Source organism: Syngnathus scovelli, chromosome 14, assembly GCF_024217435.2.
Source record: "Syngnathus scovelli strain Florida chromosome 14, RoL_Ssco_1.2, whole genome shotgun sequence".
Classification (NCBI taxonomy): domain Eukaryota; kingdom Metazoa; phylum Chordata; class Actinopteri; order Syngnathiformes; family Syngnathidae; genus Syngnathus; species Syngnathus scovelli.
In genome coordinates this window covers 8,497,083-8,522,764 of record NC_090860.1, presented here as the reverse complement: position 1 = coordinate 8,522,764, position 25,682 = coordinate 8,497,083, and the positions used below count along the sequence as shown (strand labels likewise).

At 40.9% G+C, this 25,682-nt stretch overlaps 4 protein-coding genes across 5 annotated transcripts; 1 reads left to right on the top strand and 3 right to left on the bottom strand.

The window, feature by feature from the left end:
* Positions 1-205: 205 nt before the first annotated feature.
* LOC125980499 (protein Z-dependent protease inhibitor) lies at positions 206-2,011 on the bottom strand. The gene is made up of 5 exons (XM_049739712.2): positions 1,903-2,011; positions 1,179-1,808; positions 842-1,115; positions 622-769; positions 206-551 (listed from the first exon to the last, which is right to left on the bottom strand). The coding sequence occupies exons 1-5, from the start codon at positions 1,907-1,909 to the stop codon at positions 360-362; spliced, it is 1,251 nt and encodes a 416-aa protein (XP_049595669.1). The 5' UTR covers positions 1,910-2,011; the 3' UTR covers positions 206-359.
* A 470-nt stretch (positions 2,012-2,481) lies between these two features.
* atxn3 (ataxin 3) lies at positions 2,482-6,509 on the bottom strand. The gene is made up of 11 exons (XM_049739714.2): positions 6,185-6,509; positions 5,315-5,479; positions 5,200-5,244; positions 5,037-5,122; positions 4,882-4,948; positions 4,733-4,820; positions 4,531-4,660; positions 4,275-4,438; positions 4,054-4,180; positions 3,881-3,936; positions 2,482-3,798 (listed from the first exon to the last, which is right to left on the bottom strand). The coding sequence occupies exons 1-11, from the start codon at positions 6,206-6,208 to the stop codon at positions 3,752-3,754; spliced, it is 999 nt and encodes a 332-aa protein (XP_049595671.1). The 5' UTR covers positions 6,209-6,509; the 3' UTR covers positions 2,482-3,751.
* A 713-nt stretch (positions 6,510-7,222) lies between these two features.
* Positions 7,223-21,548, top strand: ubr1 (ubiquitin protein ligase E3 component n-recognin 1). 2 transcript variants are annotated; one of them, XM_049739710.2, is made up of 47 exons: positions 7,223-7,586; positions 8,237-8,496; positions 8,871-8,949; positions 9,147-9,257; positions 10,317-10,444; positions 10,555-10,693; positions 11,764-11,826; positions 11,942-12,065; positions 12,151-12,258; positions 12,346-12,434; positions 12,501-12,599; positions 12,716-12,873; positions 12,952-13,051; positions 13,148-13,276; positions 13,353-13,533; positions 13,610-13,662; positions 13,825-13,935; positions 14,043-14,108; positions 14,439-14,540; positions 14,612-14,675; positions 14,746-14,870; positions 14,933-14,985; positions 15,078-15,180; positions 15,263-15,311; positions 15,386-15,540; positions 15,624-15,723; positions 15,804-15,907; positions 15,989-16,069; positions 16,141-16,322; positions 16,401-16,606; positions 16,700-16,793; positions 17,095-17,247; positions 17,329-17,429; positions 17,494-17,590; positions 17,674-17,822; positions 17,900-17,955; positions 18,039-18,135; positions 18,217-18,284; positions 18,611-18,758; positions 18,957-19,044; positions 19,138-19,274; positions 19,430-19,538; positions 19,604-19,660; positions 19,734-19,811; positions 19,887-20,057; positions 20,129-20,230; positions 20,425-21,548. In XM_049739710.2, the coding sequence occupies exons 1-47, from the start codon at positions 7,542-7,544 to the stop codon at positions 20,564-20,566; spliced, it is 5,214 nt and encodes a 1,737-aa protein (XP_049595667.1). In that variant the 5' UTR covers positions 7,223-7,541; the 3' UTR covers positions 20,567-21,548. The 2 variants fall into 2 exon arrangements, with proteins under 2 accessions (XP_049595667.1, XP_049595666.1); XM_049739709.2 differs by having other exon boundaries at positions 7,224-7,586; positions 16,694-16,793.
* On the bottom strand, positions 20,939-24,014 carry prph2la (peripherin 2-like a). The gene is made up of 4 exons (XM_049739713.2): positions 23,773-24,014; positions 22,886-23,487; positions 22,556-22,802; positions 20,939-22,444 (listed from the first exon to the last, which is right to left on the bottom strand). Exons 2-4 carry the CDS (start codon positions 23,464-23,466, stop codon positions 22,172-22,174), a joined length of 1,101 nt encoding a protein of 366 aa, XP_049595670.1. The 5' UTR covers positions 23,467-23,487; positions 23,773-24,014; the 3' UTR covers positions 20,939-22,171.
* Positions 24,015-25,682: the final 1,668 nt, after the last annotated feature.

Below are 25,682 nucleotides of genomic sequence, written 5' to 3'. Positions count from 1 at the left end.
TATGCTTTGTAAATACCTTCATTCAATAATAATAATAATAATAATAATAATAATAATAATAATAATAATAATAATAATAATAATAATAATAATAATAATAATAATAATAATAATAAATTACAAAAAAAAAATAATAATAATAATAATAATAATGATGTTGCGGTGACCTGGGAGGTGCACGCCTGTCTGCACAAATACAACAGCACATTCTGTAGCATTTTATTACATATCAGGGGTCTTTTACAATATCTACCATCAGAAGAATTTCAAAGTAAATCTGAGGTTTGGTTTAAAAACCTACAACTGAGTAAACAAGTGGCAATGCATTTCTAAAGTCAAAGTACAGCAAGTCACGGCTGCTAGTTTTTGGTGGGGTCAATCACCCTGCCCATGAACAACAGGGATTTTGTGTCTTCATGGTATATGAAGAAGAAAAACGGACGGTTGACAATGAAGGTCCGGGGTAACGAGTAGGGAATAATGCCAATTGTTGTGGCAGCCGCCGCAGTGGTCCCCACCTCATCCACATCAATGACTGCTTTATGTAGCACCTGCAATTCAAAGTCAGTTGAAGACAGAGGCAAGTCGAAAGCTGCAAAATATGCATGTGTGAAAACTGACCTCTGAAACCTTAAGGCCTTTGTCATTGCTCAGCTTTGTCAAATTGGCTGAACCACTGAAGAGATTTGTGAAACCCATTTCCGGGAGGATGTCCTGCAAAGCGTACGATTCCTCCATCTTAAATTTGGGGATGTTGATCTCCAATTTACTGTGAACAGAATGATGCGTTAGACAGCTTGACCCATCTGTCACATGAATTAAAAAATAAAATACAGCTCACGTCTTCTGCAGTTTTTTGATCCAACCAAGCATTCTCTTTGCAGTGATCTCATCGTCGATAGTATTGTAATCCACTCCTTTGTTAGGCAGTAGGATGAGCATGGCCACGCCTTCCAGGTAGGGCAGTTTCAGTACACGCGCACCAAGACGCGTATCTTCCATTGTTTCGAACTTGTCCTCATTGAACATCATCGGCACTTGTAGAATATTGTAGTTGTCAACGTAAAAGGGTGCATTGTATGTGTAGTTGGCGTTGAATGGAATCTTCCACCCACCTGTAGAGGTCAAAAGTACATGGCAGTGTAGAACATGTAAGAAAATCTTAAATTTCAATTTACCTTGGAAGTAAATCGTGTTGATCATCATAAGCTCTGTCATCGGATCGATTCTGGAGAGCATTTCTGTCACTTTGCCCCTCGTCTTGTCTTTTATATGGTCGTTAATGAGACTGACGCTTGTATTTGTTTCTTCAAAGTCGACATTCTTGATGTCTGCGTAAAAATAGGACTTCATCTGTTCCTCAAAGGTCTTCTCGATGGTTAAGTGCTGGCGGACAAAAAGGGACATGCTTTGGTCCAGTTTGGTGGTTCCATTGTGCGAGATGTTCCCGTGAAGCATCTGGAATAACTTTGGAATAAGATCTGGCTGATCATCTTGCTCCAGATTCTTCAGTTTGAGTCCTTTTAGTATCTCCTCATACGTATCGCCATTAGCAGCCATGGAGAGGGCAGCAAAACTGGTGGAAATGCTCAGAGGGGAGAAGATGATGTTCTTGTCATGGTAAGTGGATATCTTGCGGTAAAGGTCCATCGCAAACTCGACATTTTTGAAGGAGAGATTCAAAATGCTAGAGTAGGGAACCGGTGCTTGTTGTGCCGGAGCGAAGAGACACATTAGGACGAAAACAAAACCCATCTTCACCTTGTATGGAAACATTATTTGTGTCTGTGAATGTTGCAGAACTTTACCTAAATCATGAAGACAAATTCAAATAATTGTAATTACAGATCGGACATGACCAAATTAACAGAAACATCATTTCCAGAGCACTCTCATACTTACCATCCATCCTTGAGTAACGTTTAGTCCAAAACGTATTATTTGGGGAAACAAAGTGCAAGTATGCTTTGAGTGTTACACATTAACGAAGGGCACGTATTTGTTGTTCCCTGCCCCCTCCCTCTGAATATATTGATGCATTTAGTGTGTGTGTGTGTTTGTGTATGCGCGAGGGAAAATAAAAAACATTATATATTATTAAATATTATAATATATATATATATATATATATAATATATATATTATATATATGTGTATATATATATATATATATATATATATATATATATATATATATATATATATATAATATTATAATATATATATTATATAATATTATATATAATATTTTTTATTATACCAGTGAGGGTTTTAAATTAGCATCACAGGAGAGTTGTTCAAACTTTTATAAAGAGAATAATGCTCAGTTTATTAGCAAAGTTGGAGACATATTGATTTGACAATATCAATGGCCTGCTAGCATAATTGCTTTGTCACATTGTATTGTGAGAGCGAATCGGGTGTCCATCCGTCCATCCATGGTGGTGTGCTGCGAATAAAAGTTTAATAAAACAACCAAAGCCTGGTAAATGTTTCTTTAATCCTGAAACAACACCAGAATGTGAGCATTATGGAATAAAAACATGACAAAATGATGAGTTAGTGCTAGCAAGTCAAACTAGTGCTTAATCCAGCATTTGCATGCTTACCTGTACATTTTAAATCAAGCAAAAAAGGGGGCAAAAATGACAGCAGAGATGGAATCTCCCCTGAGATCACACTGCACATTATTTCAAATTTAAAAAAACACTTAATTAAGCATTGCTGGAAATGTGAACAATAAACTGGTTCCATAATACAATGATGGTTAATGCTATAATGTGTTCTTTGGATTCATTTGACAAAACTTGGCTATTAAATTTGGAAGGCCATTAATCGAACAGTGGCAGAAACACATAATTTTTAAAAGCAGTGCAAATAAACCGTTTTTAAAGGGGACGTGTCAAAATAGAAATCATCCGTTCATCACCACAGATACTGAGAATGTTACGAGTCCTGATGGAATAATGACATGATTCATTTATCACATGCAGATTATAAATCCTGTTCCCTTTTTAAGTACTGTATGTACATATGTTGTGGTTGACTAACGGGAAAATATTTCAAAAGTGACTCCACAGTTAATGTTCTCTCGATTCAAAATAGATTGACTCTAAATTGTACAATGATATGAGTTACTGATTCCTAATCAACAGTAAGCAAGGCACAGCAACAAAAAAAGTGTTGCTCAATTACCTTATCAACTCAAAAGTACAATGATGCATCATGTTATGCAAGAAAAGAAAGTTTTTGTTGTTTCCTGGTACCCACAATAAATGAGTTAAACAATAGACTGGCGTGGTCCGACACAAAACGGAGGAGCACTTGTACAACTTGACAGTGGACAAGCGCTATGAATTCACCTTCCACCATAAACAACCTTTTGAATACAACAGTTCCTATATCTATCTCTTGCAGAGAGAACATTAGGAAATAACATACAGTAGAAATAGAAGGCGCCATGGTTTTAAAAAAAAACAAAAAGGCAAACTTGTTTCACTGCATCATCAGTTCAGCTTCTTTGTAGCCTTAGTGGAAGCAACACCAGATCGCCTGCGGCCTTTTTCCTCTTGCTTTTTCCTCATGCCCGCCAGCAAAACGACAGGCGAACATGGATCCGTCTCCTCGATGTCCACACGTTCGCAAAAGGCGTTAAAAGGTAGACCAGCGGAAGGAGCAAAGCGACCCCTGAATTGGGAGGGGTTACAGGCCCAGGCAGCTTTTCAACAAAAGCAGATGTTGTTATCCACTATCACAGACTCGGCTTTTGTTGTTGGTCCGCTTCCGTGCAGCTGTTCTCTGGAGAAAGGCAAGCGAAGAACAGGAATGAATCTTCAGCTATTGCTAAAGTATGTAACGATCTGCATCATGCTTACGTTACCTATTGGTGTTGTGCTAGCTTGTTGAGGAATGTTCGACTGGAGAGTGGGCTGCTGCCTAAAGAATCAAGTGTGTGATTAAGAATCATTCATATTTGAGCCATTTTTTTTCTATAAGTATTATTAATAATGTATCTTCAATGATTCACATGAATTGTATCAGTGCTGTACCCACTGGTCAAAGTAGGCCTGCCGCCTCATCCTCAGCTCATCAGCTGTGAGTGTCTCATTGCGGACTCGTAGTTCTTCTGCAGGCCTGCTGTCCACTCTCACATGTCCACCACCAGAATCTGAAGAAGCCCCTATAATTTTCATAGAGAAACAACACATATTAAAACACACCTGCAAACTTTTGGCTGGGCGATATTTCCGAAAAATACAGTCTCAGATTTTGACCTTGCATGCTGAGCTGAATGGCTCTGCGGAGATCCGCCTCCTCATCTTCTACGTCAATGTTTTGTCTGCTGAGTGCGAGAGCTGTCCTTAATTCCTCATCTTCATCCACAACTTCACTCTCTACACCAAAGTTCATGTCCGTCTGGCCCAGTGTTGCCGACCCGCTGCAAATACAACAAAGATTTAAAAGAATTGTTACTTTCAACTGTTATTTTTTCTAAGCAAAAATATGCTAAATTCTCCATTCTGTATGTACCGTGCACTCATCTGAGCTTGGGCCTCGCCAATTAGTTTTGGCCGTTGCTGTTGTTGCACTCTCATGATCCCAAGAATCTGCTCTGCCTCACATTCTGGGAGATTTCCTCGGACCACAAATATGGAATAACCTGCACATGGTCATGTTTATTATTGCCTCACACAGTCTTTAATTTTATAAATCTATTAGGCTATTACATTACCTTCTTGCTGTAGCTGTGCAAGAAAAAGGGCTAAATATGTGTCCGAGATCAACTCTGGTCCAGTCAAAAGTGAATTCAAGTTAAACCACTGAAATGATAAACCAAATATTAGTTTCATATATTACTATGTGACATTTATATGCATGTACCTGTTGTCCAAGTTTTCGAATGGTAAACCAGTGCTCCTTGTAATTGCATATAAAGGCTTTTTCATTTCTGAAACAAACAGAGAGAAGACTTAATGTGGTCATACATTTAGCAGTCTGGATTATGATCCCAAACAAGCTGGAGCGAGAAAACATACATGGGATTTATCATCAGGCTCTGGTATTCCCGGCTGTTGAAGAGGATAAGGTCCAGTCCCAAAACTCGAAGAGCATTGCTAATAACCTAGGGTGATTTCCCACAAACATGTTACTAATCAATTACAATGTTTACATAAAAGTTAATCTTTGGAGCTCACTCACTTGTATTGAAAAGAACCCACTGTCATCCATGTTACCAGATGGTTGCTGAAAACAAACACAGCATGTGTTAATATTAGAATATAAACAAATACACTGACATTCCAACTGCCCCTACCTGTAAAAAGGTCCTGTACTCATCGCTACCCATTCCTCCCTCTGCCATCCTCATCCTCTCCTCTTCATCCAGCTGATGTGCAATAGAGGAGAGATCCACGGGGGTGAAGTACTCACCCTGCAGCAAGTTGTTGAGGCAGTGCTGGGCACAGAGAGAGCCCTCTTGCTGCACATTAAAGATCAATTATAGTGCAATCATCTACTTTGTTTTTAACATTGGAAAATATTGTCCATTTATGTGGCTTCCTTTTCAAGCTAAGAATGTGCAAACGTGATGTTTTGGGAATGTTTTTTTTGCAAAGGGGACAGAGCATCTTAACTGTATTAAGGACTCAATGAACAGAAACAACATTAATGGCTTTCTGTTCCAAGTGCTAAGTGATGTTTTGTTTGCAGATAAAATACATAGCTTTATCTTCTGTACGCATTTTGATTTGATTTGCATCTCACCTCAATGAATGAGCAAATTAAAAAAACTCTGGGTTAATTCTTTGTAAGGGAACACATTTACAAATTCTCCAGGAGATCAGAAAATTATTGACCCCCATTGTTGCTTTTAGCGTTCCAGGTTTGTCATACCAGGTAGCTACACTGGGTCATTTGTTTATCAAGTAAACTACTTAAAGAAACCACGCCGTTTAGCGATTTTAGCTCCTTGACTACGCTTCCTGGGTTCTTACTGTAAATAAAGTTTTCACGATTACTCGTAGCAACTTTAGCAACATAGCTAATAAGGAAACAATACTGCCAAGCAGTAACCGCTGAAACGCTTGAATAAACAGCGCAGATCACTGCAACAAGGCTCGAGCTTTAATGGACACATGAGGTAGTTAAGTGGCGTTCAGAGTCGTAATTTGCGTGTTTAACTTACTTTCTCGTGAAATATGGCATCCATTGCTCTCCCTGTCAAACATTCAACTCTGACCCCGCTCGTCACAACAGACAAAACGAGCAGCGCCAACTAGCGGATTCGTTCAGACACGCGTATCTCTACGACCAAATTTGTTATTTTTTTTGACAGCGTTCCAAAACAGTGATATTAATTTAAACGTAGACTGACGTATAACACTCAACTACACGTAATCACCCACTTGACCCCCACATACACATTTTCAAGTTTACATGTACCTACAACCATATCACGTGCATTATTCTTGCACAATTCTTGCAATACTGTAAACACGAAAGTATGTTTATCCAACTTCAGCCTATCCTTGTTTCTAAAACACATTTAAACGTTTAGAAGATCATGGCAGGAATACTTGAAAAGAGGAAATGGCTCTTTATAACAAATCTGCATTGGATAAAAATAAAAATGAATACAGAATGTGCAACTAGTGGTTGTGGGTTAATTTATGGTGCGCAACAATGTTAGGAGTCAGGTTGGTTAATGCACAATCTTGGAATGGAATGTCCTCACCTCTGAATGCTTGCACTACGTGGTTGGGTGGCTTTTATGACAATATTTTGTAATTATTGCGGGCATTACCAAACTATACATTGTAAACAAAAGACCCGTGCCGTTCACAATGGCGAATACACTGACGATGACGCAACGATGACGCACGATACACGAGCTCCACTTCTACTGTAATATAACAACCCCCCCCCAAAAAAACATTATTACACGCCTGTATCATATTTATGTATATTATTTTCATATTCGTTTCTGTATTTATGATTACAGTACGATGATTTATTTATTCGACATAACCTCACCTAACACAACGTAATTTATATTGACTGCGTGAGGATATGTCGCGTTCTCCCTGCATGAAGTTATTCAGTGAAATGTATTACGTTATTATTAATTTATATAATATAATCAAATTATGAAGGCGGGTTTGCTTGAGGTCAAAATTTAGGAACAAAAAAAAAAAAAGGTAACTAATGCGATCCGCCATCTTTGTTGTTTACATCCGCCTCCAACGCTTTTGAGTAGGCAACCATAGGGCGCGTTCGGAAATTCACGCCCGTGCAGTTGTGTGTGTTCGGGGAGGCAGCACTTCACTCCCATTAATTTCCGAACGCATAAATGCAAGTAAATTGAAGAGTCTGGGACTCCCGGATAAAGATGGCGGCGTGATCTCTACGTTCTAAACTGACAAAAGACTACAACTAGTGGTTGTGCATTTCTATGGGTGCCATTGCTGACCAATCCGAATTCCCACATTTCTGGAATGCAACATTAACGACACCTTCTCCGTCTACTTTACGGCAAATGGAATATGGCGGAGCCTGGAAAACCTTTTGACGAGCCGGAGCTCATAAAGGTATGGGATTCAGCAAGCTTTCACAACTGACACCGTGCACGGCTATTTGACGGGAAAGTGACTCGCTTAAATGTGTTTGTTACCTCGCTCAGTGTGCACGTATAACGCGATGAAATCACGTTCTACCCATTCGTGTGGCGAGCAGCGGTATTTAGCTTGTGCATTCACGCTCAAAAACATCTCTGCAGTGCCTCACATTTTTCTCAAGAGTTGATGAATGTTGATTTGTCACTATAAATACTTAGTGCCGTTTAATTTTGCTGCAGGGTGCTGTCTTGATTAATTTAGTCAGTTTGATGAATTAAAACCCCGCGACTTGGTCCGAAAGTGAAATCTATGCAGTTTTACAGCACTTGTAAACAATTGCTAAATTGACTCACTCCGAAAGTGAAATCTATGCAGTTTCATCCCTTTTAAACTATTGCCAAATTGACTCACTAGACCAGTGTTTCCTAACCTTTATTGAGCCGAGATACATATTTTTCATTTCTACAATCTCTAAAGTTTACACACTTTGCTTTAATCTCTGTGAAAAGCTCCATAAATACAATGTTCTATTATCTACAACACAGGATAAAGATTTGTGTAAGAAAGCAACATTCACATTTATTTTCAACTTTAATTAATCTTCAAATTGTGTTGCTTCGCAGGAATGGCAGGCGTCCACCGATCTAAAGCTGTCCCTGTATGGCTACCTGAGGAAATGTGTGCCTCGGATCTTTTGTCACAAGGAGGAATACAAGCCTCAGGAGGAAGAGGAGCAAGTACAGAGACTCCTCCTCCATCCACTAGAGTACTTCCTGTTTGGTGAAGATCCCGATGAAGGTGTCAATAAGCTCAAGCAGGGCAGTTCGTCTTCCCAGCTCTGCGGACGCGTCTTCAAAGAGGGAGAAACGGTTTACTCTTGCAGGTGCTGAAATGATCCCTCAATCGGTGTTAGAACTTATTGGGAATGTTTTCCCAACAACATAGATGTAAATAATATTGATCACAGTGGCAATCAGAATATACCATCAGGCAATATTTGTAACCCACAGGTATGTATTGGATAGCATGGTGAGCTTGTGGTTAGCACATCTGTTTCCTAGTTCAGCAGTATCGGCTCTCCCGGTTTGTATGTTCTTCCCATGCTTGTCAGATTTAATGTGAATTATGAGTATGAAAGTGTGATATGCACTGATATGTTGTTACTTGAGTACAAACATTTTTAAAAATTAAATAAAATGTTAACTGTACAATCCAAACAGGCTTATCAGTGATGAAATGTTTTTCAACACCTTGCAGAGATTGTGCAATAGATCCGACATGTGTGCTGTGCATGGACTGCTTTCAAGAGAGCGTCCACAAAAGTCATCGTTACAAGGTGGGTGCAAATGTTGACTGCAACTTTCTGCAGTTTTCTTCCACATTGAGATGATCTGTATGATTGTAAACATTTGATAAACACACATTTTTTTACACACACTGCAAATGCAACAAACTATTTTTCGTCAGCTCGGGAGAATTGGTTCGTGTCTCTGTTACACAATAACATGTAAAGTATTTGCTATTTTTCCTCAGATGCATGCTTCATCTGGTGGCGGCTTCTGTGACTGTGGGGATGTGGAAGCCTGGAAGATTGGCCCGTATTGCTCCAAACACGACCCGGAGGCAGCCACTGCCATGGAAACGGTGCGTTACATAACAGAACGGAAAGAAGCACATTGGAAGGGACATACTTGGCTTTTTCTATCTCACAGAATCCCAGAATGCTTATTTATATTATACCCATTATTTTGCTCATGTAAAATTTCAATCATGAAAACCGACTTGTTTGCTAAGATGAATAAAATATTTTATCATTGGGTTAAAACAACTCTTAGAATTTCCTAATCTGTGCAGGGATATGTTTGGTAACAATGGCTGTTTTCTTTTCTTTTTTTTTTCCCCCCCTTCCCTTTTATTTTGCTAAATGGTCCAAGCTGCTGTTTGTCAGGCCTGTGTATCTGATTGCCTTTGTCAAGATCTCGTAACCTTGACTACACTGCGCCTGTTTCCGTAAATAACAGGTGCCTCTATAAGCAGGAGGCATGGCTAGCATCAATTTAGCTCATTGTCTTACATAATGAAACCTTTGCTTTTAAAACCAAAATGCTCGACTGTTTTCCACATGCAGCAGAGGAAACCCACTCATCTTTTCATTGTGTTTACCATATGGTAGATTCCAGTGCTTGTTCTCACACAGTGGCAAGCTGGATGTTTGTTTGACTTGTGTGCTAAATGTTGTATTTGATATTTAGCTTCCCACAGGAATGTTTCCTCTTGTGAGACTTACCAGCAATGTCACAGAGACAGATATTTTTTTTTTCCCATTTAACCAAACATTCAAAGAGTAAACTTGCTGCTAGTGATACAGGAAATGAATCCAGGCAATGACTCATGTAAAATAGCACAGGGTCCTTGACCTATGACGTTCGTTGTTCAGCTCAACTCAAGGTTTTGAATCGTGTCTCGCAAGTCAAGTCAAGTCAAGTTTATTTGTATAGCCCTAAATCACAAACAGTCTCAAAGGGCTTCACATAGCCAAAATTGACAATTATTCTCAAAGCATCCCCTGATCTTAAGCTCGCAAGCTAGCATGAGAGTTTGTTGTCTTCTTACATCGTCGCCATAGGAACGGAGCTCCATCGTAAATGTATTTTTAGAGTGGTATCTTGGTGCTCACATTTGACTTTAAATTGTGTTTTCCAGGATGAGAGTACATTGGAGCCAGAATTGTGTGAGCGGAGTGAGATGCTCTTCAGGGTGTTGCTGAACTACTTCACAGACTTCCTAGACTGGGCGGAAGACCGTCAGCTTTTAGCCCCACTCAAACCCGAGTACGGCCCACTTCATCCCACACACACAGACTGCATATGTTGTGTATACAAATCATCAGCTTCAACAGAGCTTGTCGCCATCCTAACGGAATATGTCATCGTGTGCGCAGGGAAAAAGACAACACATACTTCTGTGTACTGTACAACGACGAGCACCATTCATACGACCATGTGATCTACACCCTGCAGCGGTCTGTCAACTGTGATCAGGCTGAAGCGCAGAATCACACGGCGCTTATTGACAAGGAGGTACAGTGGATGTAAAAAACAAACAAAAGTCTACACACCCCTGTTCAAATGCCAGGTTTCCATTATTACCATGACCTCAGTGCTGACTCCCATTTCACATGAGTTCGAACGTGATTGGTTAATCCTCAACACAGCCACATCCCCAGTTATTGTACAACTACTTTATATATATACCGTAATTTCCGGACTATAAGCCGCGACTTTTTTCCAAAATTTTGAACCCTGCGGCTTATAGTCAGGTGCGGCTTATATACGATTTTTTCGTGAATTTTGTGATGATTTGATCACTTTTATACACTCGCAAAAAGGCTGTGGACCACTGTTGTGCGGTATCTTGAAGAACAAAACAACAACAAAAATACTATTTTGAAACACTACTATGGCTGGTGCTTATTCTGTCTGTGTTGCTTGTGACTATTATGAGCTTTAGTAGGAATGCACGCTAGGTGACCTGCGTCAAAGGGCTCTAAACCCTTTTTCATACTCTGCCATGTGACTCAGAGATTACACAAAGCAGTGGCGCTGTTTGGACCATCTGCATTGTATTAAAACCCAATCAATCAGCATTTAAATTCAATTCTTTTGACATTTTTTTCACCAAAAACAAGTTGTAATGAATGTGAACTTTTAATGCATTTTATTCAGAAGGTTACTTTGAACCCCGAGGCTTAAATGGCGGTGCGGCGTATTTATGGATTTTTACGGCTTTCTGTGTACTGTCTTTCTTTGTAAAAAACTCATGTGCACGTGCGGCTTATAGTCCGGTGCGGCTTATGTAAGAAAATAACTAAAATATCCCTGAAATTTAGCTGGTGCGGCTTATAGTCCGGTGCGGCTTATAGTCCAGAAATTACGGTAGATATATATTATTTTTAAAAACTGTTACTTTAAAATGTTATATATTATATACCTGCTATTTGAACGGGGTGTGTCGACTTATTCTCTCCACTGTATATGTCTGTTTTATGTCACATTAGTTCCAGGTTATGTGACATTTTCATTAACAGCTTTGCAATATCACTGTCTCATTATTCCTTTTAATGCAAGTATGATGTAATTACACTGTACAGGGCCGGCGGACAGTAAAGAGAGGAAGTCTTGCGTCATGTCAGCATGCTAAAGACCTCATCAAGGTAAAAACTTTACATAGACAGATTGTACATATTTGTACATGTTTTAAAATATGGTAAAGAGTTAATATTTTTCTTTTCTCAATCCATATTTTTACATTTTATGTTTGTTTTACAGTACAACTCGGAGCACATTTCCCTGCAGCCGCTGCGTGTGGAAGTCCTGCAGTCGACCGTCGTGGCTCACCAAACATTCGCCCTGCGTCTCGGCTCCTGGTTTCAGAAGATCATCAGTCATTCGGGTTTGGCCACGCATGCACTTTTACTTCAGTGTCAGACAGCAACAGCGCTTCATTGCACGTCATGGGACTCTTATCTTGTGTGCAGTGGGCTTCAGACAGGCTTTCTGCAGAGTGGCATTGGAGCCCAGTAGCGAGCAGAGCGGCCTCTGCTGCATCAGTAGGCTCATGTTGCTTGATTCCAAACTGTACAAAGGCAGGTATCGCTGACATTTCACAGTCACGCACCTTCATATTTTGTGATTTCATACACTTATGTGGTATTCGTTATCATTTCTTAAAGGAGCACGCAAGATTGTACATGAGCTGATTTTCTGTAGCATACTAATGGAGACAGAATCCAAGAGGCTATTTGCAATCGAGTTCACAAAGGTAAAATTGTTTTGAACCAAATGTTGGAATATTTTTAGTGTTATAACAAATATGTGGTCTTTTCAGCTGTATAAGGACCTGCAAAATAACTTCATCGAAGATGATCATGAAAGAAGTATTTCCATTACTGCGATGTCTGTTCAGATCTTCACTGTGCCCACACTGGTGAGTGCACTTTGTAACAGCGACATCATGAAGAGGCTAATGAATTATTTTATTTAAAAAAAAAATAAAAAATCTGTCCTGAAAAAGTTAATCTTGTATTTCTTTTCCTCCAACAGGCAAGGTACCTAATTGAAGAAACAAGCGTCATCACAAGGATAGTTAATACAGTCATGGCGCTGTTGCTGGAGCATTTGGATGTTAACAATCGCTTCTTCTTCCTGGGATACAACTCCGACAAGTTCTCCCGCATCCAGGTCATTTTCCACGACCTCAGGTAGTTTGACCAGGTAGCAGTTTTAGCGACATGTTTGTTTCAGATTTGTTCTTACCTGAGTTGTAATCTCTCTCTTAGGTATATTCTGATCAGTAAACCATCCATGTGGAATTCTAAGCTTCGGAAACAGTTCTTAGAGGGCTTCAATGCCTTTCTAGGTCTTCTCAAATGCATGCAGGTAATTTATTATCACATCTGTGGTGTATGAATCAAGACTGAATGTTGATTTTTTTATTTTTTTGGTTTGTTTTTAAATGTTGACCCTTGTTCATAGGGTATGGAAGAGGTTGAGCGTCAATTTGGTCAACACATTGCTGTGGAGCCCGAGTGGGAAGCCGGCTTTACACTTCAGATCCAGCTCCGCCACATTCTGGCTATGTTTCAGGACTGGTGCTCCTCAGATGTGAGTTGCTGTCTATTGTGTCCTACCATCTCCTACTATACTCTTAAGCATCTTTTTTTTGTTTTAATCACCACAGGATAAGATTCTGCTGGAAGCCTTCAGAGATTGCCACAAAGTCTTGCTCCAATGCAACAATCAACCCTTCCGCAGGGAAGCAGCTGACCACTACATGTGCAAACAGATCATCCACGTTCGGCCCTATAAAGTGTCTCAGGAGCCTGTCAGCATACATCTACCCCTCTCCAGGCTGCTTGCAGGTCGACGATAACCTTTTGGGTCTGATTCTCTCGGTGTATATTTGACATAAATGTATGCATCTTCTGTGGTCCTTAGGCTTATATGTTCTTAACTGCAAGAACGGATTATGTGATCAAGTCTTTGACAAAGTAAGTTGGAAGGTGCTGATTGATTTTGTTGTTATTCATTGATTTTTTTTAAAACACTGTGTGAGCAAAAAGTAGGTATGGAAGTTTTAGATTAAATTTTCCAGCTGTGGTTTCCTCGGATGTGTCTGTTGTTATAATTTATGTTTTCTCGCTTTATGGCAGGATAGCTATGACTTTTGCAGCCTAGCTGAGCTTCCTCTGCGTTGTGTAGTGCTGGCTGCACAGGTTTCAGCTGAAATGTGGCGCAGGAATGGACTGTCTTTGGTCAGCCAGGTGTGAATTTTTTATTTTTTTTTTTTTCCCCACACATTTTTGTAGTTCTTGAAGGTCTAAAATAATTGACACTACTTATTGATTGCCTGTTTTTCTCCCATGATTAGGTTTACTATTATCAAGATGTGAAATGCAGAGACGAAATGTATGATAAAGACATCCTTATGCTTCAGGTTGGTACATTTGTGCTATTTATTTTCATGTTTTTTTTTTTTTTTAATACATGGTATATGGTGGGACCATAAGGCGACACTTCAGTCTACAATTGTCATATGGTGTTAAGATTAATTATTTTTTCTGTTGCAATATAATTATTATTATTATGAATTTTATTATCTCTCGCTTCACACTGCAATGCAATAATGTTCAAATGTGTTTTAACCAATGATCAATTTTACTAGGCCTGTAAAAGTTTTTCAAGTTGCCATTCTGCATGTGCCCTTCTGCATCTCAGTGATGATTGATTTAAGCCATTTTGACATAACTTGCCAAATACTTTGCAGATAGCTGCTTCCAAAATGGACGCCAACCATTTTCTCATGCTGCTCTTACTAAGATTTGAGCTCTTTAATTTCTTCAATGGAAGCTGTTCCAGCAGAGATCACGTAAGTAAGGCTTCAAAGTCAACATCAGGTGCAACTCCCGACTGTCTGCATTAATGTGGCAACATTTGCAGAATGAATTGTTGCAGTGGAATCAACTGACGGAAGAGATGCTGTATCTCCTCATCATCATAGTTGGTAATGCAATCTTTTGGCTCATAATAGTTTAGATGATTCTTAACTATGAGGCTAACCAACATAATTGCAGGTGAGCGATACGTCCCCGGTGTCAGTAACGTGACCAAAGAGGACGTGACAATGAGGGAGGTCATCCACCTGCTGTGCATTGAACCCATGGCACACAGTAGCCTGGTCAAAGGCCTGCCGGAGAATGTAGGCCGCATTATCATACAATAAAGGTAATACGCAACAATTAAACATCACATTCTTTGCAGGAAAGCCACGAAACAGGTCTCGAGTCTGTAATCAACAAAGTTGCCACATTCAAGTATGTAACTTAACTTCAAATCAACAAGTGATTTTTTTTTTTTTTTTCTCAGGGTATTTTCAGCATGTTTTTTTTTTTCCTTTTGAATATAGGAAACCAGGACTTTCAGGACATGGATTGTATGAGGTGAAAAGGGAGTATTTGGTCCAATTCAACCCATTCTTCTACCATTATTCAAGGTCACAGCACAGCAAGGTAACACATCTCATTAGCACTTGTTTGAAGATGACTTTGTGTGATATCATTCACGGTATTCTTCTCTCTTCTTCTTTCGTAGGCCGAAGAGTCACAAAAGAAGAGACGTGTTCACGAGGGCGCCGATAAAGGTGACCATATGTCACCTGCACAAGCTCTCTCGCCAATTATTTGTACTGAAGGTTGCCTTTCTGTTTGTGCTCAGCTCTGCGTCCTCCAGTTCCGCCCCCCTTCTGTCCGGCCTTCTCCAGCGTCGTACGCCTCCTCTGCTGTGATATTTTCATCCACATCCTCAGACGTGTGCTGCAGAGGGCAGCTGAGGAAAAATCCACTCACTGGACAGAAATCATGATCCAGCGGGTAACAAAACTAAAGGCTGAGGAAGCCATTTGCTAAGTTTATTATTTTAATTACGTTTGAAACATTTCTCCTCTATCCTACAGGCCCTGCACCTTATTGGGCAGGCTTTGCTTGAAGAAAAAAGCCAGCTGGAGGACAGCGCTTCAGAGGAAGTGACCTTTGATTTCAGCCTGAAGGCTCGAAGTAAGTCAGCTTCTTCCCAGACGTGCAAAATGGAAAAGAGTTCCGTCTTTTCTCTGCAACGTGAGATTTTTGTCTTCCAGAAGTCGGATTGGAACACAGCAAGTCTCTCTTCCTCTTGCTTTCGAAAATTAAGGGTGTTCGCTCGCTTGAAGCCCAAAAAGACATGATCACGTGGTTACTACAGGTAGTTTACTTCACCAGCTAGTCTGCATTAACAATCATCTTTTAGCTGCCTTCATTATTCTGTGTGGGTGTCTGTTGCTAGATGTTTGAGATTATCAAGTGCCTCAGAGACAAATCCAATCCAACAACTTCCATGAGTGTGGAAACAAGCAAGCCTGAAGAGGTATCTAACTACTGCAACATCATTTACATATTCCCTTTTATGAGTGTCTCTTATCAAATTTGGTGCTACAGACTGTTCAGGACAAAGAAAAAGCTGAGCGCAAAAGAAAGGCCGAAGCAGCCAAACTTCACCGCCAGAAAATTATGGCCCAGATGTCAGCCATGCAGAAAAACTTCATCGAGTCCAACAAGATGCTTTATGACAACATGCCGGAGAGCGGCACACAGGGAGAGCCTTTTACACCGACAGAAAGGTAAGGAGTTCTGCTTCAAAAACATTCTTCAAGTTACAATTTCATCAATTCAGTTTGTAATATTAATATTTCCGGCAGTCCAATGGAACACAAGGAGCTGTGCGTTGCCGTGGGGCCTCATCGAGGGTCCACCCCCGCAGAGAGGGAGGTGCTGACCTGCATTCTCTGTCAGGAGGAGCAGGAAGTGGCATCCCGGGCTCCGGCCATGGTACTGACTGCATGTGTGCAGAGATCCACAGTGTTGACGCAGTGTAGAGGAAAGATGCCCACCAACAGTGGAGACGGTCAGCCTCCATTCACTCATAAGACAAAAACGTGTATACAAGAAGAGGCATGCATCTTAAAGCCCTTTTGTGTGTGCTTTTTTGAAGAAACAGAAACTGTCTACCCATTGTACATGCCTCCTGAACTGGCTGTTGGCACCCACACGGGCAGCTGTGGACACGTCATGCACGCCACATGTTGGCAGAAGTAAGTAAGCCATTGATGGATGAGTGTAGAGATGGGCATAATTATTAGTTGTTGATTCTTGTGAATTTTTTTTTATTCTATGGCGTTTGACTATGGTAGTTGTGTTTAAAGTTTTCAAATTAAAGTTGAAGGTCATTCTCCCATTCACTGTAAATAATAATCACAACATCATTTAATTGAGCTCTAATTAAACCCTAAATTTCTAATTAAGGAAATTTAGTCAAATGCCCATCTTTAGTAAAGAGCACTCTGGGGGTTTATTTAACTGTGTTCAATTTTTTTTTTTTTTTTTTTTTACTAGATATTTTGAAGCGGTCCAGAACACAACCAGGAACCGACTCCATGCTGAACTAATCATCGACCTTGAGAATGGGGAGTACTTGTGTCCTCTGTGCAAGTCGCTATGCAACACCGTTATCCCCCTCGTCCCCCTGGAGCCACTCGTATTCAATTAGTGAGTCCACTCCACATGCTCTGTTAGTACAAGCTTCACATTTGTATTATTTCGATGTTTACATTTTATTTGTCTCTGCAGTGAAAATGCGGAGATAATCGGTCAACATTTGACCATGACTCGCTGGATCCATATTCTTGAGGCTAGGATTAAAGGACTCAAGTCCATCATGCAGGAAAATGGTGAGAAGATATATGGACAAAAGTATTGAGACACCAGATTAAAATTCCTCCCGCTTTCCTGCAGATTGCGACATGGAATGCACTAATGACAGCGATGCCGTGTTGTGTGGCGACGGTCAGCCGGATTTTAGGGCCATATTGAGTTATGGCGTACAAGAACCGTGAGGAATCCTTTTTTCTGTATCTGTACTATTCTTTTAAACTGTGATCCTGAAAGATTTTTTTCTTCACTGTTTGGTTTTAGGAGGAAGTTCTCAGACAGTATAGCCGAGATGCTGGCTGTGTGCGCCACCACGGTTCATAGAGTCGGACTTCAGACGGCACCTAATGAGCTGTGCCCACGTGTGCCCCTTATGGCCTGGAACACCTGTGCCTTCACTATTCAGGCGATTGGTGTGACTTTTTGTTTAAATGCTTTTTTTATATTAACCATCAATCCTGTTCTCAATGTGAATGTTGTGTCTTCACAGAGAATATATTGCTGGAAGAGGACAAGCCACTCTTTGGATCTTTACAAAATAGACAGGTTGGTGTGCAACATAAGTACATTTGTATAATAATATTTAGAGTTTTTCGTTGCATTAAAAGTGAAATGCTTCTCTTTTGTAGCTGGCTGGCCTGAAGGCAATTGTTCAGTTTTCTGCAACACAGAGAATTAAAAGCTCCCAGACTGTCATCCAAAACCATTTTGCTGATATTTTTGCAGGTACATCTTTTTCCTATGTTTGCATTTTTCATTCGTTTTATGCATCATATTTTACATTATGAAATGATCTGAAAATTCCAGTTCTGCATCCGGTCACGAGCAGAAAGAACACACCTTCTATTCTGGAAGTCGACTTCTTCCATCTTCTGGTAAGTGTTCATCTGTGGGAGCAATTTCAGTCGCCATTGTGTCCGTGCCAGTTGAAAAAACAGGAGAAAAAACAAGCATTACCCCTGCAAATCAAATTAAGAATGTTTTTACTCTCTAGTGATTGTCTATTTTATCAATTGCTGAGTGTTTGAATAGAAACCTAAAGTGCTTGTGTATAGGTAGAGCTACACATGCTAATATTAGCTATTATGATCAGTTTGGAATCATTCCAGATTACCAATCGCATCTTTTTAGTCACATGAAATAAATATTCAAAGTATACTAAAAGCTGTTTTTATAACTTAGTCCTTGTGTGTCCTTCCAGGTGGGTTTAGTGTTATCTTTGCCCTCACTGTACCAAGAGGAAGCTGTAGACTTGCAGCCCTCTGCTGTCAGCTCAGCCTACAACCACCTACACATCCTGCATCTGGTCACAATGGCTCACGTCCTGCAGGTGCTGCTTCTCACAAGAGGTAAACACAATGGAAACATTACCACACAACATGGAATGGTGGGAACATTGTGAAGGTGGCCTTGAACTGAATTCCAAATACTTTTAGCATAGCAACAACAGCCATCCCTTTCTGCACGCTCATCACCATGAGTTGAATGGTGTTATTTTATAGTATAATTAAGCATTTCGTCTTTTTAAATGATTCTTTCTTGTGCAGATCTCCCTGTAGTGGTTGGTGACGAGGAAACAGAGGAGGCGAGAGCAGCGGCCGAATTACACGCTGTTGTATCACAACACACCGGAAGGTACAATAGAATAGAACAGATCTTTATTGTCATGTCTATTACAGACTACTGTGGCTTTTGTAATACTGGACTAATTTTTTTTCTTCTTTCCAGGCTGCTTCCTGATGTGTGTGGCAGCTTTGTGGCCGAAAGAGTGAAGGCGGGAATCAAGTCTTTTCTCCGCTGTACTGCTCTCTTTTTCAGCTGTCTCACAGGGGTTCGTCCTCCGGAGGAGCTTTTTTGTGCTTCTGGTAGGTAGAGAGAGACCCAGCAATTCATTTTTGTCTTCTGTAGAGGACTTGATCTTTGTGTATTATTTAAATCATATGTCTGGATATTTGTAAGAGAAACCCACTTTGTTAGAATATAATGAATAATCCATGTTGACATTTTGTGTCTATTGCAGTTTCTTCTCAAAGTCAAATGGAGGCAGTCTGCAGCTACTTGGCACTGCCCTCAAATGTGTTCCAGCTCTTCCAGGAACACAGAGACACTGTGGCGCCACTGCTGCATAGGTGGGTGGTTAATAATGTTTTGATTTTCAATATAAATGACTCGGCAAACTTGTTTTCTCTTCAAGGTGGTGCACCAGCCCAGCAATAACCAAAAGTCTGAGAGGCAAAACTCAAACAGTCAGGTAGTTGATTTGCTCTTTAAATTAGAGTCACACTACGATCCACTTATTCAGTCAGTAAGTTCTTGCTCTACAGATACCCGAGGAGGAGAAATCAACTGATCGACCTCCCAGACGACTACAGCGCTCTGCTCAATCAAGCCAGCCATTTTCAGTATGCGTAGCAGACCTCCTTCATTGCAAGGGAAAGTTTTATCTTTGGCTTCTCATCTCCTGTGCTTGCCCTCAGATGTCCCAAGTCGGCAGATGACGAGAGGAAGCATCCTACTTTGTGCCTATTCTGTGGCGCTATGCTGTGCTCTCAGAGCTCCTGCTGCCTCAGTCAGCTGGATGGAGAAGATGTGGGCGCCTGTACTGCGCATGCTGCCACCTGTGGCGCAGGAGTGGGCATGTTCCTCAGGTGTGTTTCAAGAGCCAAATATTTCTTAGTGCTTCACCCAGTTTTCTAATATAATTTGTACCTGATGACAGGATAAGAGAGTGTGAAATTGTACTGATGGCCAGTAAAACCAGAGGAAGCACATATCCAGCTCCCTATTTGGATGACTATGGCGAGACTGATCCTCACCTCGGGTACGAATCTCTATTGCAGTTGGGATGGTCATTTTGTAAATGAGTTCTTGCAAAAAAAAATGGGGTAGAGGAGCTCACTCACTCAGAAATGGGTCTATCAGAGATTTACTTGACTGTTAATTTTGGGGTTGCTAAGCATATCAGAGATCTTGTCTGAAATATGCTAATCAATGGTTGTCATTTGTGTTTCCAAGGAGGGGCAATCCATTGCACCTTTGTCCGGAGCGTTATAGGAAATTGAAGCAGATGTGGCAGCAGCATTGCATACTGGAGGAGATTGCTCGCAGCCTGGAGCTGGTCAACCAGATGTTCGCTTTTGATTGGCAAATGTTGTGATGTTGGAACCAGCGAAGCCATCAGAGCTGCCCCCCAACTCCCACCCCCGATGTGCGTATACGTCTTGCGCACACGCATTAGACGCTTCCTTGGAAGCCTCCTGCTGGAGCTCAGAGAGATTAGAGAGAGAAAGCACCAGACAAAGAAGAAACGGACAGAAAGAAGAAAAAAAATGAAGGGTGTGTGGTCGGAGAACAGAGCGCATTAGCCTTGTTTTAATTTGTCCGCGCTGAGAATGCAAATAACCTCCTGTCGGTAGAGACTCAAAGGCAGAACATTAGATCCACACACCATCACCATCATGTTGTGATGTCATTTAAATAATGTTTGGAGTATCTCAATAGCGTAGCATCTGGCAAGAAAACTACCTGATTTCCTTATCTTTTTTCGTCCAAATTTTAACTACGGTTCTCTGGAGATTCACGATTACAAATCATTTATCAGGTTAAACATACAGTGCATGCAAGAAGTATTGACAGTGCTTCACTTTTCCCACTTTGTATGTTACAACTTAATCCCAAATAGAATTTTTTGTCCTCAAAATTACACACACGACATACCATGACAACGTTTTTTTGCTAATTTATTAAAATTGAAAATTAAAAGTATTGATGTACATTTGATTTAGTTTTTAATTTTTTTAAATACATTTGCAAAAAACATTTTAAAAACTTTTTACATTATGAAGGAGTATTGTCTGTAGAATTTTGATGGGGCAATAATGAATTGATTACATTTTAGAAAGAGTCTGTAACACAAGTGAAGCATTGTGAATATTTTTTTGATGCATTGTTGACACAATGTCTGAATGTAATCTTCCCCTGATTAACAAAGCCACTTTTTAACACTGCTTCGAGCAAACAAAAATGATTTCAGTTTATTGGAACACCCATTTATTGTATGTTACCCTTTGGAAAAAGGGGGTTTAATGTTTGTGCTGTTTGATAGCACAACATAGTAATAAAATCACAAGTCTATCTAATCAATGTCTACTATTTTAACATATATGTACAGTACATAAGCAAATGTGATTTATTGTGGAGTTACATGGTTGTTGATTAATCACGTTTGAATTCTGAGTTGGTCGAGGCAAGTTCTTGCTTTTTGCTTTCTGCACTAGAATTAATGACTTTTGTCCATATTGTGTTTACAGCCATTCTATACCCTAAAAAGTTCAGTTCCATTTAATTGGATGCTGGGTGGATGTAAACTTGATACCGATACAACGAGATTAAAAAAAGGCATCACAGTTTCTTTAAGCAGTACACAACGATCCTCCATGGTACAGTAAAAGTTTTTTTGACTCAAAACAGAGCATACCCAGACAAATGTTCCTTTTCATGGCGTGTTTAGTGAATTCTAAGGCAAGGCAAGGCCACAGCATCCACAGCCACAATGAACTGTAACCCCTTAAGTGTCAGAGGCAGAATGTTTTTACCCTGTATTAAAAAGGCTTTTGATTGAGACAGTGTGTTGGAAAATGGTCGCATAATCTGAATTGTCCACCCCAAAAAATGTTGAACAGATGTGATGCTAAATATAAGCATTTCATCTTTTTTGCCAACATGGTATCTTCCGCACCTCAGACTATTAAAAATTTGCTGGTCAGCTGGTTACAGGTATTTGCTGGGGAGGCACGCTGTCCGGCCCATAGTGAGCTTTGGAAGTGGAGGGTACGTTGATGTTGGGGTCCCCGTTGTTGGCGGTATCCACGTGGTTATTTTTACTGAGGGTCTTGATGATGTTCAGGTTACTTCGAGCTGTTTCGATGAAGCTGTTCTCCAGCAGCCAGCCGTCCGAATCGCACTCGGGGTCTCCAAGTCTCAACATGTTCTCTAAGGATGTCTGGAGGTAACGCACGCCTGTCAACACTGACAGCTAAAACAACACAAGAGGGTCATTAATTGATTGCAATCCAAGACGGTTGAGCAAACAAGAGGATCCCATTTTATTTATAACGTCTTGGGATGATTCAGAAAACTGACTGACCTCAAAGAGCCAAGTGATGAGGACAGTGAGGCCGATGGACTGTACGATGCCGCTGTAGTGGTCCAAGAGAGCCTGGTGACACCCTTTGGTCCACAGGTTGAGCTGCTCTGTTTGGTGGTCATAGTTGAAGTGGGCCGAGTTGTTGCTAACGTGCTGCTGGATGCACGGCCGCGGGGAGTTGCTGTTGCAACAGCTGAAGGGGACGCTGTCCATCAGGTACTTGCCTTCCACGTTGCTCCTCAGGCGACTATGTACATGAAACAGGATGAGATCTGAGGTTCAGTGTCCTGTAGCTGCACTGGTGTGCTTAATATTTGCTTGGTTACTTACTCAGCCACATCTTTGTGAGACAAGTCCAGGTAGCGGTTGCTGATCCACTGGATTCGGAACCAGTCCGTGTAAGCCTTGTTGCCGCAGCACTGGAACTCTATCTGTAGCATGTCCACGGCACGCTTCAGGAAGCATCGTCCCGGTGTGTCCGTGTCCTTGTAGTACTTCATGGCCTTGCTCAGGCCTTCTCTCAGGGACTCATCCAGCTCCCAGTGCATGGTGTAGCACATGAGAGCCCCCACCAGCACGCAGAAGGTGAAGAAGAAGGTACATACAATGTAGGGCAGCATGATTAGCTTCCAGCGGAGGAACTTGGCCGTGTCGACGCAGTCATAGCAGATCTTCCCGCCCAGGAAGTTAATGGCACAGGCAATGAGGCCGACAGATATGAGCATGTTAGGAACGTACTGAATGTCCGTGTCGGCCATCAGCTCCCACCGCTTGTTGAGCTCCACCTTTAGGAAGAGGCCCAGGCTGAAGAGGATCACGCCTGTCACAACTGAGATCCAATTTAGGATCCAAAGGACCTGAGCTAGTTTGTCCCTCTTTGTCTTGGTAAAGGTCACTTTCAAAACAGCCATTGTTTATAACTCCTGTTTTTCCTGTGGATGGATTAAGGTAGGAAGTCAGGAAGAGAAGGTGATGATTCGGTGGGAAGGGTCCCTTCATAAGCAGCTTAGCCTGCTTGTGTTCACGCTATTTATTGTGCATTTTATATATTAGACATATATATATTGTACATATATATACATGCTCTGAATACAAACATTACCAAATACTAAAGCACTCTATACTTCTGCAACGACAAAGCACCTTACTAAATCAGTAGGATGAGGTTGTTTAAAAAAACATCGAGTGATAAGCTGCCGGTTGTCATGTCCACTTACCGTAACCTTAGTGATTAATAGAGAGGCTCAAGCAATTTTTCCATCATCTTTTTCTTCTTGTCTTCCAGGCTTGCTCAAATAAAGCAAGGAATTGTAATAGTAGTAGTGAACAGACATATTGTATAAAGGCAGCCACAAGGACTAGTAGCCAAGCAATGACCCTCCTCCTAATCCCCTTTAATCATTATTCAGCCCTGCTCTGACAGGGATTTGCACCTACCTTCTGCCACCTGTGCAATTTTGACTGTCCTAGCTCTGGGGAAAGTAATGACTGGGATGTGTGTAGTGTGTGTGTGCATGCACATTCTATTGTAGTATTCCCCCCCCAAATAGTTAAAGTCTACTTGTACTGTATTGCAGGGGTGTCAAACTCATTTTTTTCACGGGCCGCATTGTAGTCATAGCTACTTTCGGAGGGCCATTATGACTTGTCAGCCCAAATAAATGTATTAGCACCTCATATTATATACAGTAAAAGCTACAAAACAACCTGACAAATAACTCGTTTTCAAATCAGATGAGTAAAAACTGGTCAAATATATATATATAAAAAAAGATATTATTAAAAGTGAAGACAATTTGCAATTCTAGTGATGACACACGAATTTGACGCACAATTTGTCTTCGCCAGCCACATAAAATGATGTAGCGGGCCGTATCTGGCCCCTGGGCCTTGAGTTTGACACGTGCCCTACTGTATTGTATAGCTTACAAAGTTTTTCCTCAGATATTGTGGCCTCCAAACTAACAGCTAGCTATGTCCCCAAATAACTGTGCCTTCCACTTGAATAAATAAAAACCTCCCTGTAGTGTTTTCTACTTTAATAACACCACTGAGCCGACCAGATTTGCCTCGTTCTTGCAGCTTTATTTTACACTCATCCAGGTACAAATCGAACTCAACCACATCAGGTAAAACAGCGGATACTCAGGAATTTCACACACTACAGTCCCGTTTAAAATAAAGAAAAATACATGTCATTACTTCATGCGATAGATACTGTGGATAGAAAACCAAAGCCCGAAACGGTGCCACATGGTCGCTGTGGATAACGAGCTAGATCCGCCATTAAAAAAAAATCTGTAACCCCCCCCCCCAAAAAAAAGGTCGAATTTGGATCGTTTAAAACAAAACACGGTCCTTTTATGTTGTGGAAACTGAGAAATGGAGCGTGTAATTTGAAGCAATGCAGGTAGTGGACGCGCTCGTAGCTACTTCAAGCTACTTGGTGCCAGCGCCGCAAAAACCTTCCGTTGTCAGATTGTTTTGCGGTTAAAATGTTTGAGTTTAGGCTCCAAAACCGGACCATTAAAAGGTTCGGCGGTGTTGCCCTTGCTCAGATTAATCTGTTCAGTTGCCTAGCCCTGTGGGGACACCCGGAGAAGCAGGGACGAACCCTTCGCGACAGCCAAAGCTGATCACCATGCCGGGTGCTTTCCCACACGGACCTGAACTCGGCGGAGTGCATGCTCGGAACTTTTTTCGGAACCATTAAATTTAGGCTGTAAATCGGGGTAACCTCCCTCCCATGCTTGCTGAAAGTCCGAGCAAAAAACAGCAGGCTCGGCGTAAACCGTACGGGAGAGGTGATAAGTTAGGGTTAGTTAACACTCCGCGACGTGACTGGAGCTGGGGTGCCGTATTTATACACAAAGTATCTCTGACGTCATTGGAGTGCGCCCAGGTCGTGTTCACTAAACTTTATTGACAAAATTGTTTACCAAGGTACGGCGTAAAATAATTTAGATAAATGTCCTGACAATAATTCAAATAACAATAACAGTCATTCAAGCAAAATCAAAATTCAACTCGCACAGTTTGTCCTCTTAGGAAGCAAACGATGCATGTGACACAAATGCAGTTTGATCAGTCACAATGTACAACTAATCTAACATCTAATCCAATATAA